This window comes from Xyrauchen texanus, chromosome 41 (genome assembly GCF_025860055.1).
Source record: "Xyrauchen texanus isolate HMW12.3.18 chromosome 41, RBS_HiC_50CHRs, whole genome shotgun sequence".
NCBI classification, from domain to species: domain Eukaryota; kingdom Metazoa; phylum Chordata; class Actinopteri; order Cypriniformes; family Catostomidae; genus Xyrauchen; species Xyrauchen texanus.
In genome coordinates, this window is record NC_068316.1 from 8,537,641 (window position 1) to 8,559,418 (window position 21,778).

At 37.3% G+C, this 21,778-nt stretch overlaps 1 protein-coding gene across 2 annotated transcripts in view; it reads right to left on the minus strand.

Moving 5' to 3' along the window:
• plppr5b (phospholipid phosphatase related 5b) overlaps nt 1–21,778 on the minus strand; it is a 72,473-nt gene that overhangs the window by 14,665 nt on the left and 36,030 nt on the right. For both annotated transcript variants that reach the window (XM_052113564.1, XM_052113565.1), the window contains 2 exons: nt 16,191–16,323; nt 6,176–6,426 (listed from right to left, as the gene is read on the minus strand). In XM_052113564.1, the coding sequence (XP_051969524.1) occupies nt 6,176–6,426; nt 16,191–16,323 (384 nt within the window). The remainder of the gene's footprint in view (nt 1–6,175; nt 6,427–16,190; nt 16,324–21,778) is intronic.

The window sequence follows — 21,778 nt, forward strand, 5'->3', positions numbered from 1 at the left end:
GTGGGTGTGATCTTTAGGATATGTCCTGGTCGGGGCCTTCTAGCTGGCCTTGAGTGACGCAGGTAATTTGAAAGCAAAGAGCGCGAGATCTTGCTTACGAGTCGACTGTCATTACTGCCGCTATCGCCATTGAGAAAGATGTCCTCATGGATTTACAAACACAAGATCCTTTGCATGACCGTGTGATTTCTTAATTTATGAGTTGCTAGGAGACATCACTAATGAGAGTCAAACCCCTGCTAAGCTAACGGGAGTGTTGCAGTTTCTTAAGCGTCATCTTCCGAATATCAGGGAATGGAATGCTTTAATGTTCGGAGATATCAAATAGGAATATCTCACATCCAACTTGAATGGAACGCAGCATAACCGTGTACCCTGACGAAACGAAATTTATTGCAAGCAACATTTAAAGCGCCAATAATATTAGATCGATTTTTCCAGGTATTATAGACCTCCTTAGTAGATTCATATGAAAAATTATGATTTATGAATGTCTGTTTGGGAGGCGTTCATTTCACAAAACAGTGATGCTGCAATTAAAATTAGGCTTGCTTGAGCATTAAGTGACTTTTCAAGTTCTGGCTTTTGTGCGTTCGATGTCTTTTTAAAATGTCAATTGGTATTATTAGTTAGCTGCGACATAGTGTATGATGCCCAAAGGCATAGTGTGTCTTCTTCATTGTGAAACTGTGTTTTCTTAACGGCATGAATCACACTTTAAATGCACGACCCACCACTGTGAAACAGGCATGCATGTAGCTAAAATTGCAGATGTTTCAGTGTTTTACACAATAAATGTTCATTGCTTTTATGTGTCCTACATTCTGCGCCCACGGTTTAGTAGCTGATTGAGGCATCAGTCATCTCCCTTTAGGGCATCTGTCAAAAATCATGTACAATGGTCTCTGTCAATGCAACAAATCGTCATCTCTCAGGTCAAGGGCAAAGCTTATGAAGGCCTGAAGGCTTCAGAGAGTAAGTTGTCAAAATATACATTTTACACTCTGTTGCACAGTAGCAAAGTTTTTAATGGAGAGAAACTGTATGTCCTTCCTGTTGAGTGGAATGGAAATCAGGATTTACTTTGATTTCCATCATCTGACACTGTAAAATGCCCTTTTAACTTTATTGATGACAGCCATTGTGATTCAGAATTGAGAACATCACATTAAAAGTTCAACCACTTTATCAAACACTAAGTTTTCCTAAATAGTTTTTGGTGAAATCTCATCACATACAAGTCTGGCAAAGATGTGAAACACTGAAAATGGATTTACTGACTCAGAATATCTTAACAACTATTCTGACTTAATTTAACAAACATCTGAATATTAACCAGAATGATTATGATTTTTATTACCATACTTTTGGTTTTCCTGTATTATTATTACAATGGTTTTACTACAAATCAAGGTAACTGGTACTAATATGGTAACTGTAGTAACAGCATTGTATATTTTGTGGTTATGGTTTTAATACCATAGTTGAACTATGGTTACTGTAGCATAACATTTTTTAATTTTCGTAAGGCATGGATAAAGATATTGCAAGGGAAAACAAAATACTTGCAAGGGAACACAAAACGTTTTGTGAGGCAATGCAAAAACTATTACAAGGGAACAATAAATTGTGAAATCCACATGTAGGGAAATAAGTTTGAGGTTATTTTAGCACAACAGAACAACAAGCCTCCTACACAAAAAATGAGAGTGATCCGATATTCTGTGTGGAGGAATTAATAGAGATGGTAAAGTATAAAGAAGAATCAAACTAACTTTTGTTCTTCAGAAACAAGATTGTGACTGACCTACACAAGTGATTGAATGGATGTGCTTCTCCAATCAAATTAGCAGATCAAAGACAACTTTCAGGAAGTCAAAAATTCAAAGCTTCCTATCATAGTAAAGTAAATTGTAGACACTAATCAGATTAGTCTACACTCCTCTCGAGTCTACATTAATATGATACAACAGTACATTCAGGGGTCTAGTCATCAGGGCCCAACTCGACTAAGGACTTGTTCAGACTGCCACTTAAAATCAGATTTTTTGCATAACAAGATTGTATCCAGATGAGTTTGTGATAGTCTGGACAGCAAAAAAAACACATGTAATTGGATTTTTTCCAATCTGATTTAAACCACTTAGGGAGGTGGTTTCAAATGAGATTGAAATCAGAATTGTTTAGATGCGTCTCAGTCGGATTTCAAATGGTCTTTTGCCTCACGCTTAACGCGACAAACAAAGATGACATAAAAAATTGGTGACCGCAGCACGCAACTTCACAATATTTACTCTCCTCCATCGCTGAGTTTTTCTTGTGCGACAGAGTAGTTCTGCACCGCAACTGTACAGGGCGCTTATTTGGAGAGCGAGATGATACACCTCCATTTTACCCACATGACAAAAGCATTGTCACGTGGGTACGCCTATATCGTTACCAAAGCGACCCATGCAGATAGGTTGGTTATGTCTGAACACGCAAATCTGATTTGATCACTTGCAATTAATAGTGCGGACAGTCTGCCTGAAAAGATCTGATTTGAGAAAAAATCAGATTTGCCTGCAGTCTGAACTTAGCCTAACAGCCTGGTGTGAAATATTCTCTCCCAGCGGAGAGGGGTTCCTCACAGGCCCGGCGCACATCTGGAGTGGCATTACAGATAAGAAAGAATGCTAAAACAAACCAGATGCTCATAACTGGATTTTTGGGTTGTGTCCTTCACAGTCTCCAGTGTCTGTGCGATACGTCTCATACCAAAACCAGGTCGTGGTGGCTAATTAGACTGAGGTGAAAAATGAAGAGAGGCCATGAAAGTGTTGATTATAATGTTGCCATGAATATTCAAAAACGCTTGAATAAAAGCTCATATGTTTTACAATTTTTGGGATTAGTGCTTGACTTATGGCCCACATCCAAACTGATTTGTGAGATGTACAATTAAATATAGCTTGATAATTAAGTGTCATTTCAGAGTTTTCTACTGTGTGTTTGAGAGTCATTGGGAGAACCAGTGTTGCTGTGTAACAATTTATTTAAAGCGCCACAATTCTGATAACTCCACAATGATCATACTTTTCGGGGAAATCAAGCTAAAGTGGTTTAATAATTAGGGCTGGGTATCAATACAAATACACGGTTTGATTCAATTCCAATTCACAAGACTTAGATTATATGGCCTCATGATTCGATTGCAATTCAAAGATGCATCTTGTCCTTCAATATCTTTCTTTTTTCAGTTTCTTCAAAATGTATTTTTTACTCTATTTTTTCCCTTTCAGCGTTTTAAAAAATCAGAATGAGTCACATTACATAAACTGGCCTTTTACATTCAGTATGAGCTGTGAACAAAGCATGGAGCATCCACAAGATGAACAAGCACAGCATCACTGGTCCAGGATGAGGATATATCTGCTTCTATGAGAGTGCAGCTGCCAGCTTCTCCTCCGCAGTTGTTACTTCAGCAATGTATCAAGCATCCCGTATGCACTGTTCTATCTGTAGAAGATCAGTAGAAGATAAAACCTTTATCAAGTGTGCGCTCTGTCCTGACAAGTGAGTAAAGACTTGTAAGGGGGTGTTAAATGAAAACATCACCAACATCTCCCGAACCCCTGCCTGATCATTATTTTCTTCTGTGTTTTCACCCATTGTGTGCAAATCAGTGCAATTATGGGTGCGAGCTCATCTTTCATGTTGTTTGGTGGCTCGTTATCATGAATAAACTTTCCCGTTGCTATGTGCGTGGGTTTGTGAAAGAATGTCGGGATTGTAGTTTCACTCGTGCACAAATGTTCATCTGTTTGATACAGCTGGTCTGCAAACAGTCGTGTTCGTGCACTTGACTTGAGTGTATGTACTTAACTTGCGTCTTAGTTTCCACATCTGTCTTTGGCATGCACCACTGCTCTGCCGTGATATAAACTGATCTCAGAATTGATTCAGAATCGTTTGAGTATGAATCGATTTTTTTTTCCAACAGCTCTAATTTTCAAAATGATAATAAACAAAAGGGCCCAAACTACTGTTTGCAGTTCAATTGCTATTTAATAGATCAACACAACCAAAACTAATTTGAAAGTAAATGATTGATTCTGGAATTTAAAGAATAGATTTGTCGATCATTCAAATGATGTTCACAATTAACTGGAAAATCTATATTTTTACACGGCTCTATTATAGTGGTTTCTGCATATTAAACTTGAATAGGAGAAAGTATTTTAACACAAACAAGAATAAACTACCTTTAAATAGAAGCCTAGCATAACAAAACATTAAACACTTAACAAGTATCACCCTCATATTCATCTTGCACAAAAACACATAAAATATCACTTAATTTTAAAATTTACTCTCCATTTCAAGTCCCATGCAAAAGCATGCTGGGAAATGGAGATCCCTGCCCAGTTTCATCAATGCTACATTTACACCAAAATAAAGCCCCAACTCAAATGGATTAAGTAAACGTTCATTTTACAAATTAAAAAGGATAAAACACAAGGAAATCAATTTGTGACTAAATGTTCTAGAATTGTGTTTAATTTGAATTAAGTAAACTGGACAAGCAGCAAAAATCCTTTGATTTAAAAGAATAAAAATCAAAGTGGTGCCAAAGTTACAAACTGCAGTGATCATTCACTTCTTCGACCGCCTTGAATTTAGACTCAAGTTTTAATTTGTGTACAATTTTACAGAAATTATTGTGAAAAGTTAAATAAATGAAAACAAAGACACAATTAATTATAACAATGATGAAAATGTTTTCATGTTAATCCTCGCTCTTATTTCCTATCTCATCTGCAGCACTTCCTGTGTGGATTGGTGAGGGTGACAGCAGCGTTCATGGATAAAATAAGAGCTCCCAATTTTCCCTGTTGCACATTACTAGAAAAAAATACTATTTTGCCACAAACAATTGTGTTCGCTTTATACTGCTTTGTGCCATATCTGTGCTCCGTCAGGCTATGGGCAGAATCCAAATGAAGCAACCATGACTCTGCATCTGCATTTCAAAAGGAGCGCTGCGTGGTGCCATCTCCCCTAGATGCACTAGAGATAAGCATGCTCTGTGAGGATCACTTCAAGATGCTAAGATATACATATCAATGCGCTGGCCATTAAAAATGCAAACCTCCTGAACACCACGGAATGAACAAGTGGGGCTCATTGTAAGAGCAGTGGAATTAACCTTCATATACCTGAGGCATCTGAAAAACAAGAGCAGACTGCAAAGTCAAAACCAGAGCTGCAAAGGACGTGCTATGAACATCCTTCTTTTTACAATCAAGTACTGGTAGGACTTTACATTACAGTGTTTATGTTATACTTAATAGAAATGAATATAATTAACTAAATTGTTTTGAAAAATAACAGCACACCTCTTCTTAACAAGCTAATACGTCATACATGTTCTTATAAAAGTGCAAGACACTGTACGTGCCTTAGTTCAACACAGTGTTAGGGCAATGTTAAAATCCAATAGCTTAAGTATGGGAAACAGCAAGAGTCCTGATTTAAGAAACACCAGAAATTGCATTACGAATAACAATATCTTTAACTTCCGTAACGTGGCATATCTACGAATGAAACCGAACATTCAGCAAGAAATAATGAAGGACGGAACTTGATTTTAGCCTGCAGAATTTCGATAGGATGGAAACATGATAGTGGCTGCACAGACGGAATCTGTTTCTGCGCACTTTTCAATTGTTTTCCTAAATAAATATGCACTAGACGAACGTCACTGGTGCATTTTTTAGACGCCGTATCAAGCTAAAAAGAACATCAACTGTTTAAAGTGCTTCTCGAGACACCTTCGCTCTGCTCTATTTGTGGAGATGCATCGAGCATTTTTACATTTACCATTCACCAAAGAACGTGTTCGGTGTGAATGGCCCCTTAGGCTATGATTTTATTGGTGGCTATGATTTTATTGGTAAATATTATTTTTCCACACCCAAGTGTCCTTGGTTAAGTCAGCAGAAATTTAATTTTTTGATAAAAGATTATACAAACTTTTTCTCTCTCTCTCTTTAGAAAAACATACACTGATAAATCATGCACAATAAGACTAGTGACATTAAGAAAGCACAATGGTTCACAGCGCTAATTTCGTGTTGTCTTTTAAGTGCATCTGTATAACTTTTTACTACTTGTAGATTAATGGATTACTCACAGCCAGATAAACAGCAGCGTATACGCTGAGAGCCGCCTCTTTGGAAGGGAAAGTCTTGCGTGCACGCAGAATGTCGTCCTCATTGCCGGTGCAGGCTTCCTGATGGCTGATATATCGCAGAGCCTGCTGGCACCCCAGAGCTGTGTAGTTGGGCCTACAAACAGTCAGGAAATGTGGGGCCAGGTTCCCAGTCACCACCTGACCGGCATTCACAAAGATGTCAGTGGTGAAAAGGCCAAACATGTACACACCTGTGGAGAATGGAGAACATTGATTTTAGGAAGTACAAGTTCACACTATAGTGGTCTACAAATATATTGATCAGACCGATTATTTGGATGATAATAATTAGCATTTTCAGATGATCAGCATTATTCTATAACAATGCCTGCTTGACCGATTAACAAACAAATATCTTTTTCATATTTCGGAGTACATTTTGAGCAAATACTTTGCAAAATATATATGTTCATTTAACAGCAATTATGAATACACCTCATTTAATTGTATTAGTACAGTACATGGCTCTCTAGAATACTTGATTCTGATTGGTCAATCGCAGCATTCTGCAATCAAATATTTTTGTACAACATAGATATCACCATTGGGCATTCAAAAACCCATATCATCTCGACGAATATTGCACACACTTTGTTTGATATTAAAATTCAATGCCTGCTTTAAGAATATGTAATCCTTTAAAGAGAATTCATAAGGTGGGGATTCAAATATGTATTTGACAAACACGGCCTGGAAAATTGGTTCAATAATTGGTGCTTTGCTTGTTTATATGGACTCGGTTTATTACAGGGTGTACTGAACCCAAATTTCCTGCTTAAGAACATTAAGGCGAGGGATATGACTGAAGATTAGGTGATCTCCACAGTGGCACTCATCTCGCTGTTGAGCTGTGAGGACACATTAGAGGAGCTAATGTTCTGAGCTGATGAGGTAATAACCAAATCTCATATAATTGAACTGGAGTATTTCTCGTCGCTGCTCTGTAAAACAAACCATAATACCACAAGGAAAGGAGCTTAATACGCTCCCATTATAGTTGAACCCCACAGGCCACTGGGTTCATAGACTATTTGTGACCAAAATTATCTGAGGGACTTTACTACAAACTGCTCCAATCAAGACTATCTTAGGACATAGTTAGACCTGTAGTTAATTTTCTTTGTTAGAAAACAGGGACTAAAATCTTTCGATGTTGCATTTTGGTTTGCTTTCAGGAGGCTAAATTTCAAAACAGACCAAAATGTGTTAATAAAAGTCACGTGAACAAACTGTCCCCTAACTGGTCAGAATGTTTGTGCACCGTTTATGTTCTAGGATTTAGCTCAATGCAGCATTTTCGAATTTCAAAATGAATGTACAACAGCTCTGCAAGCTTATCGTGGCATACTTTCTGTTAATCAATGTTATTTATATTTATCAGTTTGAGCAGGAATCAAGGCTGCGTCTAGAAAACAATATTGCTCTTTTCAAACTATACTATTGGGTGCTAACCGCATTGCGTTCGCATCATCAAAGATTCCTAACAGCAGCTGTTTACCACTGTAACTAAAAAGTTATTTAAATGAATTGTGCCTTTGAATTTACCAACAAAACATTTATACACACAGAACAAAACATGCATTTGTTCATGCCATTTAATTAGAGCCAATAGTTCCTTTTAGAAATATCGTTATCGGCAAAATTGAATGACATTAGTTCATCAACAGTTCGCCTCCAAGGGTGTTTTAATAACACCTGATTACCAGACTTTTATAATTGTATTTATTTTTGTAGCCTCTGTGTGTGAGCAACCAGTCACAGTTCGGAAAAACCAAGAACATTTTTCAGTGTATAAACAGTTAACACCAATGTTATCGGGAATAATCCAACATCAGTTGACCTCTATTTCATACCAACTAAACATACCGAACACAATGTCATCAAAAGGTCTACAACCAAACCTCTATTGTGAATTATGCTCCCTAAATAATAAAAAGATGCAAAGAGGAACATTAAGAACTTCATATTATAACCTTCTCTTTGAGGAGTTTTGCAACAGCAGATATTAGCTGAAGAACACAAAGTCATAATTATTTTAGAGAAAAGGCTAATTTTTTCTCCTTTACTCCAAAATGTCATGTTCTGCTTCCTTAGAATCATTTTTTCAGCAAAACAGACTGACAGATTTGACAAGGCCATTGTCATTGTATGCTACTGAAAGACTTGTCAACAGAAAGTCATTTCTCAACTGCTGGTAGCGGAATTTAGACAACATGAATCTAACAAAGCACCGCTTAGCACGTTTCCGTGTAAATACAGTCACTCATATCAACACGCCTCACTGCAGTTTTTACGTGACATACAGCAAAATGAGTTTGCCACATGAATTGGATGGCAAATCATGTCTTATTCGAGTTGAGGCGTCGCATTAAAAAAGGTATACTTATAAGGTCACCGCTGGCAACAGATCAGTCCTGTTCTCTGTCATGTTGGCAGAACTGCCAAGTGGCAGCAGCATGATAACTTAATAGAAGTTATAAAATAAATAAAGGGAAAGGAAATAAAAGCCTATTATAGAGCCATTATTTTCAGGACAATTAAGCACTCCCCAACCACCAAATTGTCTTTCTTGTAATGTGTCTGATGTTTTAAAATTGGATGTCTTATTTATCATTATATTACTCTAAAGAATTTTTTTGAGTATTACAATAAAAATACTGTAATAAAATAATTTTTGGCAGTAAAAAAAAATACTACAATAATCTATAAATAATCGTTCAATTTATAAAATTCATTATTAATATTATTTTGCAATAGAATTGAAAAATAGCTAAATTGTTATAAAATTCCATTTAAGAAAAAGCCGCTAACATGTAGACTCATGAACAGAGGTGTTAACCAGTTCCAATGAATTCAAGTCTGTAACTGTCACTCTAGGGTTCTTTTTTACCTCACTGAGCATTCTGCTGGACAGCCACAGTACTAAATCATCTCCATTTACAGAGATTGTGTGTAACTGAACAGATAAATATCGAAGCTCTGAGATAATCTTGTAACCCTTTTTTAAGCAAAAGCAACCATTCTTGATTATAGATCTTCTGTGATCTCCTTTTGGCGAGGCATGGTCCACGTCAGCAGATGCTTGTTTTGAATGGCAAACTCAAAATGTTTGAGTGCTTTTTATAAGTCAAAATGGCTCTAACCCACACATCTTGTTTTACTAATTGGATGCCGGGTTTGCCAACTCCTGATTCTAATTAGATTTTGTCATTAGCATACAGGTTCACATACCTTTTCCAACCTACACTGAATGATTGAATGATGCATTCAATATGTAGTGAACATAAATAATTATTTGTGTTATTAGTTCAATCAGATTGTGTTTGTTAATTATTGTAACTTACATGAATATCAAACCAAATTTTAAGACAATTTGATAGATAAATGCAGGCAATTCCAAGGGGTTCACATATTTATTTCTTGCCACTGAATTCATGTAAAATATATTTTTTTCCTTCTTTTGATTTTGGGGTGAAATACAACCTGGACATGAATGTTTGTGAAAGTTTTGTGAGATTCCCCCATTTAGCTTTTTCTTTAGGCTGGAAAATGCATTTTTACCAATATAAATCATAATTGGCTTAGCTGAATTGAAAATGAAGGGAGAAATGTATCCTATGTGTGCCTATTTTTAATAAGGTTTCCCATTTGTATTTCATTAGTTTCATAATGATACATCCAGCTTGACAAAATGGTTTCGGGAAACGTTTCTTGCATATTTAGCATATCATTTATATAAACTGGAGGTAAGACAGAAGCTATATAACGACATTTTAGGGCACACAGACACAAAGCTTTGAAGTGTCTTCTGATTTCATTCATGATCATTTTTTGGTATCAAGAGTCAACACTTACTAAGAGTTCTTCCCAGGCAGAGATGAGATCTCTGAGCTAAACACGAGTGCACCATGACCCATAGCCATTTTCTAAATTTGATCTCTCTCAAAGAACATTGCTGTGTGAGTCATTATGCAAATAACAAACCAGTGACTTTAGGTCACGAAGCAACTGGTCTCATTTAATGTCATTTTTTTTTACCTTCAACCCTCAAATAAAACAGGTAACAACATCATTTTTCAAAAGGTTTTAATTTTTTTTTAACAGCTAGAAATGCACGTGGCATCATCTAAGTGCTTTATCTTTTAAGTTAAATTGGATTTTTAACCCTTTAATGCATACCTCGGGTCTTTAGTGACCCGGGATCTTGTTACACCGCCTGTACCTCATCTCTTTTTTGAAAGTTTTCCCACACTCCTATATTCCTCAACCTTTTTCTTCTGAATATTGTAACAAATAAATAATAAAACTGCAAAATTGCAACTGCTTAGTTACCATGTGTTTAGGGTCCTTAAAGACCATAGACATGTAATCGTGTCATCCAAATGACTATATCACGTTGATTTTCCGTGTGAAATTATCAGTATTCCATATGCGTGTACACATATCTATTATACATGCTATTTTTCACACAAGGTGGCACTGATGTGTCAGTGATTGACTTAATTTACATTTGACTTTGCTATTTGATGAAGCAGCAACATGTAAGTAAACTATAGCAAGTGTAAAAAATTAACAGTATGATTTGGCTATTGTCATTTGAGTGTACCACAAAAATTGTGTAAGTTGTGCATATTTTTAGCCTCAAAAAGTACCTGAGAAAATACATATGTGCAGCTTATATGTAGATTAATTGTTATGTGTAGCTCAATATGTGTTTGACAGCCAGTTGCATCTCATGAAATTTCAGTCTGGAAGAAATTAATCTTGTTCTATATGCGTTGCAGCAGGGGGTAGAGCAGGTCGGCTGCTAATCCCAGGGTTGGGAGCTTGATTCCCAGCCCACACGACTCCACATGCTGAAGTGTCCTTGGGCAAGACACTGAACCCCAAGTTGCTCCCAATGGCTGGCTAGTGCCTTGCATGGCAGCTCTGCCACCATTGGTGTATGAGTGTGTGTGAATACACTGTGTCACAATCACCCAAAGCGATTTGGTAACCTCTAAGGCTATATAAGTGCAGGCCATTTACCATCATCTTTTTGATATATGAAAGATAAAACATCATATATATATATATATATATATATATATACACACACACACTGTACAACAGTCAGTTCAGGTCCTCAAATCTGATTGGAGGAGAGACGTAAGAGTGCTGATGTCTCAGAACAGCAGTTCTCAGATGTTTTGCTGTTTGTATCACTCCGCTAGTGTTCATGGTGTTCTAAACTAAAAATGTAAGAGCAGCACTCTTATGTGTCTCTTTTAATTTATCCCTGTGACATTAAAGATTTTAGCCAGCAGGTAATGACACAAAAAAAAGTAATTTTTGTGTGTTATGAAGTGTGCAAGTTGAACTGATGTTCATTGGAGTCAGCGAGCGGTCTTTGAAGTTGTCTGCAATTGCCTCTCACTCCATGGTTGCTCGGACTACTCCTAGAAAACAGCTGGGAAATATAGTTAAACTAACAGCTTCAGCATCAAGGCTTATCACAGCTGAGAGACACAACAGACGAAGTAATCACATATACTCAAGATGCTTACCTACCGGAATTTCCGCGTTGGTAGCAGATGTAAACATTCAACATGTCGGAGGAGAGAAACAAACCAGCTACAGCGAAATACTCAGGGAGGACTCCGCATGGACAGCTATTTTTACACAGAAAATACGATGTATTTGAACAATTACATTATCTTCAGCAACTGACTAACACTACAGATGAGGAATAGAGTTAAACAGCTATAGCTTTACTGTTCATCTCTGCTTGGGAGTCGCGACACAGATAATTGCACACACTCAATTGTTCTCTCTCTCTCTCTCTCTCTCTCTCTCTCTCTCTCTCTCTCTCTCTCTCTCTCTCTCTCTCTCTCTCTCTCTCTCTCTCTCTCTCTCTCTCTCTCTCTCTCTCTCTCTCTCTCTCTCTCTCTCTCTCTCTCTCTCTCTCTCTCTCTCTCTCTCTCTCTCTCTCTCTCCTCCAATTACTTGTTAAAAACAGCACAAGCCGTTGTTACTAGTTCTAAAGTGACATTTTCAAATTTGTAACGGAGGATTGGGTACATCGTAAGAAAGTACAAATGCATTGTGACAGTCTTTAGTTTTTATTTATTTAATCGTTGAACTGTTGTATTTAAGCAATATCACCCTCATAATCATGCTGTCATGCAATCGTGCTGTATGGCCCTAAATCGGCAGTCGAATCACAGCCATGCTGATGTGCATACAGCACTCTTGCATGTATCTTAATAGAATATTAAAGCAATATCACACATGTTATTTTCTAATTGTCTCAATAATTTTTTACATTTGATACTCTGGGCATTCTGTAGATCCATTTGCGATAGACATACGTGCTAGGTCTTTAAAGACCGAAGTATGTAATAATGTTTGGGAAACATCTGTGCATTTGTTAATAGAAATAGCCAAAAGAAAATACATTTGTGAAAGCATTCCAGTTGTGCCAAAATACACAATATAGTAACAACTATGACCAGTTATGATGTTAAACTCCTATTCGCCTCGCTGCTGCTTGGTGTATCACTGTATTGTATATAAACTGCTCCTGCAGTTTAAAAAGAAAATTGCCTCAAAGAGATACAATTTCTTCTGGGCCACATTCATTGCTTCTGAAAGGTGACAGATGCTCTTAGTTGAGTAAAGGTGATCTTCTCAGCACTCTGTAGGAGGAACAATTCTGCTTATCAGATTTGTCTTTTAAAACCGCTAATGTAGTCAGATGTCCAACAATACTGCTGCTTGGATGACTAGGCACTGACTATGAAACCCTGACTAAAGCGTAATCTGCCTAAGAAAAAAAATAAGAAAAAAAGGGTGTGTGAGTTGAATAGAAGTCCATTTAATGAGAAAATTCAGAAATTAATGGGATATGGTGGATTTCTTCTGAGGATGAGGCTAATAATCCATAACGGCACTGTTCCCATATCTCTTGAAAACACTAAAGCATTACAGAGAGAACATTTTAGTAAAAGAGCACATGACCAAGAGAGAGAAAAAGAGCACATGACCGAGAGAGAGAGAGAGAGAGAGAGACTGTAAAATGCATTAAGATCAATAGACTTAAGTCAGAGAGGCTTTACCATCATGATTTTGTAAGGCATACGAGGTTATACAAGGCTTTGGTTCCTTTAGTCACTTTTGTGAACAACCTACTACTACTAAACATGTCAATGTGATTCATATAGCAAAAGAAAACCAAAAAATATGATGTCATTTTCTCACCCTCATGTTGTTCCAAACCCATTAGACTTCCTTTCTTCAGTGGAACACAATAGTGTAACAGTCTGATTCAGGAAGTTATAATCCCATTCATATTCTCCACAGAGAAATTAACAATAAACAATAACACATGAACCATTAAAGACCGATCTACTGTGAGTTCCGAGGTTGTTGTTTTTTTTTTATTATTCATCCCCTTTTCTCTCCAATTTTTCGAATGCCCAATTCCCACTACATAGTAGGTCCTCGTGTTGGCGCAGTTACTCCCCTCAATCCGGGTGACGGGGGAAAAGTCTCAGATGGCTCCACTTCTTTATTACCCCATGTGTCTCTACCCTCCCTTGCAACCGGGCCAATTTGGTTGCTTAGGACACCAGCCTGGAGTCACTCAGCACACCCTGGATTCAAACTCACGACTCCAGGGGTGGTAGTCAGCGTCAATACTCACTGAGCTACCCAGGTCCCCCCGAGTTCCGAGGTTGTTCATCAATGGTACATGTAAATGATTTTGGTGAAGTCAACAGTCCACATTATTGAATCTACATTAAAAAAAAATATCCCTTTTTGGAGCTTGATAGCACCTACAGTAGTCAGTATCAGCTCTTTAGTATTTAGCTGTTAGTAACATTCTTCAAAATGTGTGCTCCACAGAAGCAAGTCAAAGTTTGCAACAGGATGAAGGTCAGTAAATAACAGAATTTTCATTTATGGGTTAAATATTCCTTTTAGGAAAATAACCTGGAGTGCTTCTGACACTTCCATAGCCAATTCTAAACTGAAACCTAAAGGTTTTTTGACATCAGTGCACTTACGGTTGCTGCAACCTCTCTCTGTTGATGGAGACAAACCATTTTCAAGTAATTCCCATGGTTTTACTGTAAACTGAATGTAAGAGCTGAAAGCCTAGTTTTTCCCCAAGGTTTATCACCGTTATCTAACATCTTATGGAGTTTTTGTTTCTTGCCATGGTTGCCTTTTGCTTGCTCACTGGAGGCCTTAACCCTCCTATTGCATTCAGAATCTGCATACGCCTTTTGCAGTGGCGGGTCAATTGTGACCCAGTGGAATTCAAGCTTATAAATCATTCATTACCTGATGGTTTTCATCTAAAACTATATTGTAAGACATTTATAAGTTCTTAACTGTTCATACATGACCTACAGCAAAACCAATATGATACATGTGAAGACATCTTTTTTTAATCAACATTTACTCGCATGAACTGCCAAATGTGGATGCGCGAGTATGCTGCATGCTGGTTCGGCATCAGATGGCTGCAGATTAATATGTGGACAATTTCATCTTTCAAGTCCTATTTAGATGAATGTGTCAGTGGTGGCCTGTGCATTTTAAGTCTAGGCCTTCAGAGTGATTCAGAGTGAATAAGACACTGTATTATACATATGGCAGTCAACTAAAAATACCAATTGACATTTTTAAAAGATGTCCACACATGAAAGCCAGAACCATGGAGGTCTAATACAAAGAAAAAGCTCTCTAATAATATTTGTGCTTTTAAATTACACTTGGAATAAATTTTGTTTCATCAGGGTACAGGATTACTTATCAAAACTTGAGCTGACACTGAATGCTCAAGCAGCCTAATTTACACTTAGAAAACTCCTGATGTTGCTATAACAAACCATTCACCAATCAGCCCTCCTTTCATGTTTAATTAATCAATCACATGGTCATGCAGAACATCTCCTGTTTTTAAATCCATAAGGATACATTTTTCAATGGCAATAATAGAAGTGATGACCGCAGACTCATCAGTAATATCTCACGCTCTTCGCTTTCAAAATACGTACATCGTGATTGCGTCACTCAAGGCCAGCTTGATTGCCTGGACCGGGACATATCCTAAAGATCACACCAAACAAGAACAAATAAATCAATCTGATTTGTTGATGAATCTGAAAATCTCACTTTAGATGCCTATTCACTGCAGTGTTGAGGGATTCTTTGGGGATTCTGAAGGCCTGACGGGGTGGAGCGCAAATTCATGCGCTGCTTTGGCTTTGGGCATGCGATTTGTGAAACAGCCATCGCACTTCGCTTGTAAGCATCAAGGAATAAAATCTGATTCGATAAAGTTTTTGTTTTTTGATATTCGTTTGTAGATGAATTAGGACTGGAAACAATTGAAAATGCATAGGCAGAAAGGTCAATGATAAAAAATATTTATTTATTAGGTATGTTACGCCAACAGAAGGCTTTGCTGGCCCTGAGAAATCGCTACTGTAATGTGTGCATTATTGCTCTCACCATACCCCTTTAGAGAATAGTACCTTTGATTTAGATTATCAGTCATGTCTGTTTTGCACAGGAATGTGTGTGTGCAACTGTATGTGTGTGTTTGTAAACAAGATGCAGACCCAGTGAGAGACAAAAAATAAAAAATTGCAAGAGAGACTATGGAAAGGAGGATAAATGTAAGTGAAGTGTTTAGAAGAAAAAATCCGGAGTCAAAAATGACCCGAACGCAATAGGAGGGTTCAGACAAAAACATTAAGGCATGACTTTTCATGAAGTTTTCAATGCAAATGCACAATGGGGACTTTAAGATATTTAAGACATTACAGAAACTAAAGTATGATGTTCTGTTAAGCTGCTTTGAAATTCTGTGTATTGTGAAATGTGCTTTACAAATTGACTTGAAGAGCACAATGTTCCATAAAAAGGATCCATAAAATGTAGAGGAATTGCTGTGACATACCAAGGAAACGGAAAGTCCTCCGCACTAATGGGTTGAGGTAACAGCAGTCCCCGGTCACAATAGTCTTCTCTCGGCTGTCAAGGTCTTTCGATGTGTACTGTATCAAGAACAACACAGTCTCTGTCACTGTGATCTGAAAGAGAGAAGAACACCAGAAAGAATCAGAGATCTGAAATGGAATTAGCAACTAAAGTTTTATGTTTTTAGAAACATGCAAAACTCGCCACCACAATGATAGTGTTATGGATGGTTGCCACAGTGTTGCTTTGTAGTTGCTAAGGTATTCCAAATGGATGTTTATATTGCTAGGTTATTCTAGGTTGTTGCTAGGCGGTTACTTAAAGGTCCATCCCCATGCAGGGTTCCCACTCTTTTCAAGGCACAATTTTCCAGGATATGTTATGCACCCTAGTGTAATATTAAAGCAAAAATGCATGCGTCCATTTAAATCAAGCTTTTATTTTGCCATGTCTGTGTGTTTTTGATAGTAGTTTCTCACCTCCAGATAAGCAGTTTGCCCCATGACCAAGTGTGATTATTAATCCCATACAGCTGTGATTTAAATAAATAAATAGTCTGTATGCGCTGCACACTTCCGAGTGCTCTCTGTCATCTCACACACACACACACACACACACACAAGCGCACAAATACAATGCATTAGTGGAGACGATGCACTGTGAAATGTGGCTGCACTGGAAAGCGACACCCAGTGTTCAGAATATTCATTTCATACTTTCTCAATAGCGAGCCAAAACCTGTTCTATTTCTAAAATCTCTCACGGGCTGCATCAGCGCAGTCGGTGGGCCACAGATGGCCTGCGGGCTGTAGTTCGGACACCCCTGCACTAGGACATATCACAATTGTAATTTGATTAATTGTACATTCAAACATTAATTTTCATCCAAACATGTCCTATTCCATGATATTCTGTGTTTTATTCCCAATGGCATTTTTCTGGCTAGATTCCATGTTTTCCACATACTACATATTGAAACCACGATTAAGGAGACACGATTGTTGAATTATTGAAAATACCTGGAGGTATTAAGGTCGAATCACCAAGCTACCGACCCAGTGTGAATAAAGTTTTTTTTTTTTTTAACAGTAGACCGACTGTCATCATTGTCTAAAGTTTAGACTCACGGGGATGCAAACTCATGAAAGGGGCGAAAAAGAGACAATCACTGATCCATGGACATGTTTTCTGTTTTTTTTTTTTTTAAGAATAAGCTAAAAAGCACCAACTTAAGCTATTATAATGATTCAAGTATAGAATATTATCTGCACAACTGTGTAGAATTAGCTGCAAAAATAAAGTGTATTTTGTTGTGTCTTGCTTCTGTTTCACAAATTTGTTCATTTTCATTAATTGATTAGTTTAGTGATGACTTAACCATTGATGTGACCAATGCGCAGCCCTGGCACTGACAAAACGGCACAAATTTGTGTATTTGACTCCTATTCCGAGTCCTGATCGTTACCATGTTTTTGTACATGTAAAGAAAACCTTGCTCACAAAACACTGTCAAACCATTTTATTATATTTAAATATTTACAAGGACAAATAATTATTTTCCAGGACATATAGGTATTTTTCAAATTTTCCATGACTTTTCCATGACTGGAAAACTGCATTGCAAAATCCCAGGTTTTCCAGGATGCGTGGTAACTCCGGCAAGTCTTTGTGGTATTTTGGTCCACAGACATTGGGTCCCACCTTAACTAAGTCTTTTAAACTTTTTCACCAATATTATCATTGAAAATCCTGTATAATATCATCTTTCCTAAGGTTTTGAAAAGTTGGTTCCTCATTATAAAGACATAATTCAATTGGCTGAGTAATTTCTTCAAGCATCCTGCAATATCCAGCATACTGAGAGATCAGCAGTTTTTCAGGGCCAACACACAGAACTGTGTCTTCCAACACATTTGTCAGGAGTTTGTAGGTAGATGGATGATGAACCGTTAGATATATCCTAAGGCTTTAGACTTTCACAATCAGCCAAGAACGCAGTATATTTTTTCTCTCTCATGCTGAGATGAGTCAAGAGAGGTTGTCAAACAGGCTGTATGGTACATGTGGTACTGTATTAGTTTGATGGGTGTATTCTCATTTTAGAGAGCATTTTATTGGACAAAACTGCGCAAATGCCCCAAGAAGAGACGACGACGACATAAAATGTTTTGGTCCTTAATAAACAACTATTTTAAATGCATTTATTTGCTAAATTATTATGGTCAACTTTTAAGCATACACTAGCATATAGATGGCTTCAAAGCTCATAGACCGATTATAATGCCACAAATCTCTTTAAAAGGTGCACTCAGTAATTTTTCCCTCATTAAAATTGTTTTACTCCTTAAGAAATAAATGGTTGATTTATTAAACAAGGCCACAAAGTTGCATAAATTATATTCACAACTGATTTCATGTTCAGCAATAGAGACAAAACGACAACTTGAAACTTTATTCACAGTGTATGTAAGGTCAAGAATATTTCACGAGAAGTAATGTAGGGTTGTACTTGATTTTATCTTCGCTCCCAGCTAAAAATAATTTTGAAACAGCTGAGCAATGGAATACTGCTTGCGAACATTCAGACACTCTGGCTCTCCCGGGTATGCCACTGGGGGAGGTGTTTAGAGGAGGCATTTAAATATAAGGACATGCAAGGCTACATGTAAAACCTACTGTGTAAACTAATGTGACATTAAAACGAGTTCTCAATGACTTGTCTCATGCAAATTCTACTCATAGAATACCAGTAAAAGAAGTTGTTTTAGCCAATCAATGAGGTTTTAAAGTAGTATTTTGTGGCAAGGAAGAGGGCGGGGCAGGGACGGGACATGCCAGGCCCCTAATCAAGCCCACGAGAGGGATAAAGGTGGCCGGAGTTCGGCAGAGAGAGAGCTACAGGCAGCTGCCCTGTATGTGTGTGTGCTATATGTCTTTTGCTTTAAAGGATTAGTTCACCCAAAAATTTAAATTATCCCATAATTTACTCACCCTCAAGCCATCCTAGATGTATATGACTTTCTTATTTCAGCCAAACACAATCAGAGTTATATTAAAGAAATATCCTGACTCTTCCAAGCGTTATAATTGGAATGAATGGTACCTTAGATTTTGAAGCCCAAAAAGCACATCCATCCATCAATAAAGTAATCCATACGGCTCCAGGAGGTTAATAAAGGGCTTCTGAAGCGAAGTGATGTGTTTTTGTAAGACAAATATCCATATTTATAACTTTATAATCTATAATCACTCGCTTCCGGTAATGGCCGTCTGCACGTTCACTAGAGAGTTGAGTTCCGGCATATGGACATGGCGTAGTATAAGCTCCGGTGACAAGTGACGAAAGCGCAGAGGATATAGGAAGCCAGTGAACACGCAGCCGGCAGTTACCGGAAGCCAGTGATTATAGTTTATAAAGTTGTAAATATGTATATTTTTCTTACAAAACACATCGCTTTGCTTCAGAAGGCCTTTATTGACCCCCTGTGCTTATTTGGGCTTCAAAATCTAAGGTACCATTCATTCCAATTATAAAGCTTGGAAGAGCCAGCATATTTTTTTTATATAACTCCTTGTGTTTGGCTGAAAGAAGTCAGTCATGTACAAATAGGATGGCTTGAGGATGAGTAAATTATGGGATCATTTTAAATTTTGGGTGAACTAAACCTTTAAGTTAATCAGGTTATTTCTATTGTCAAGCCGGTTCTCGTCTCTTCCTTTCCCTTTTACACTGTTACATATTTATGTCAAAGATAATGTGGAATTTGTCATGTTTACATTCTGCATTCGTGGCGCTAATGTGCTAACATGCTATACGCGGCCATAAAATGTGCCGATTATACTCTTTATTATAACTAGTTATTGTATTTTATGATGACACTGATCCTACTGCATAGATTGGTGCATGCAAGAGTGTTGATAGGCAGAATCCAGACAAAAGAATGATAAGAGAATCAAAACTCTGAAAAAAAACATTTTGTGGTGTACTAGTGTTCAATGTTCAATGTTCAATTTATTTATAAAGTACATATTAATACAACAGAAGTTGACCACAGTGCTGTACATAGTATAAAATAAACAATCATAAAATCATAATTAAATGAAAAACATTGTCACAGACACCTCAAAATCTAAGCGGTGTCAATAATAAACTATTACATCACTAGCACAAGACTCATGAATGATCAAAACGCCAGAGTGAAAAAATATGTTTTTAAGTGTCGTTTAAACTCTGTAAGAGAGGAACATTCCCTGATATATTGAGGTAAATTATTCCACAGCCTGGGAGCAGCCGCTGCAAGGAGCGGTCTCCTCTCATTTTCCTGTACGTCGTGCGGGACTACCAAGAGATTTAATGATTCGGAGCGCAATGCTCTCTTTGGTTTATTCACATGGATTAGATCAGCTATATATGTCGGAGCAATGCCATGTAGCGCTTTAAAAACAAATAAAAGTATCTTAAAATTAATCCTGTAGAAAACCGGCAACCAATGTAGTTCTCTTAATACAGGAGTAATATTCTCATTTTTTCGAGTGCCTGTCAAGAGTCTAGCGGTCGCATTTTGGATTAATTGCAATCTGTTTAAGCCATTGTGTTGGACACCATAGTACAATGCATTACCATAGTCCAATCTTGAGAAAATAAACGCATGAACTACCTTTTCCAGGTCCTTCCGTGTTACAAAGGGCTTAATTTTATCGACTAATCTTAACTGGAAGAAACTCATTTTAACTACTTGATTTATCTGTTTATCAAATTTCAGTGCACTATCACAAATTATACCTAAGGTTTTTACTTGACGCATCAGATAAGGGGATAGTGTACCCAATTCAGTTTTAGATGTATCTGCAGACTCTGAAGGGCCAAATAAAATCAATTCTGTTTTTGATTCATTTAGACACAAAAATTTGCAGACATCCAGCTTTTAATCTCCCCAAGACACTCTACCAGCCTTTCAACAGCAGCAGGGACAGTTGGTTTTAAGGGTAGATACAACTGGGTGTCATCTGCGTAACAGTGAAAAGAAACCTCATATTTACTCATGATCTGACCTAAAGGAAGCATATAGAGTGAGAAAAGAACTGGTGCTAAAATAGATCCTTGTGGAATACCGCATGATAAAGTCAGCTGTGTTCGATGTACATTCTCCCATTTGCACTGCAAAACTTCTATTTTGGAGATAAGACTTAATCCAATTTAAGACATTACCTCGAATACCTACATAATTTTCTAAGCGTGAAATTAAAATATTATGGTCGATTGTGTCAAACGCTGCTGTAAGATCTAATAGCAGAAGTAAGGTTGAGTCACCAATATCTGTGGCCATAAAAACATCGTTAAATACTTTTAATAATGCAGATTCTGTACTATGTTGTTTTTTGAACCCCGACTGGAACACTTCACCAATAGTATTGTCAGTAAGGAAGGACTCAAGTTGAATAAAGACAGTTTTCTCCAGGATCTTTGCTAGATAAGGAAGCTTTGAGACTGGTCTATAATTGCACAGCACACTCTTATCTAAATTAGTTTTTTTCAGCAAAGGATGCACTATAGCATGTTTACAATAA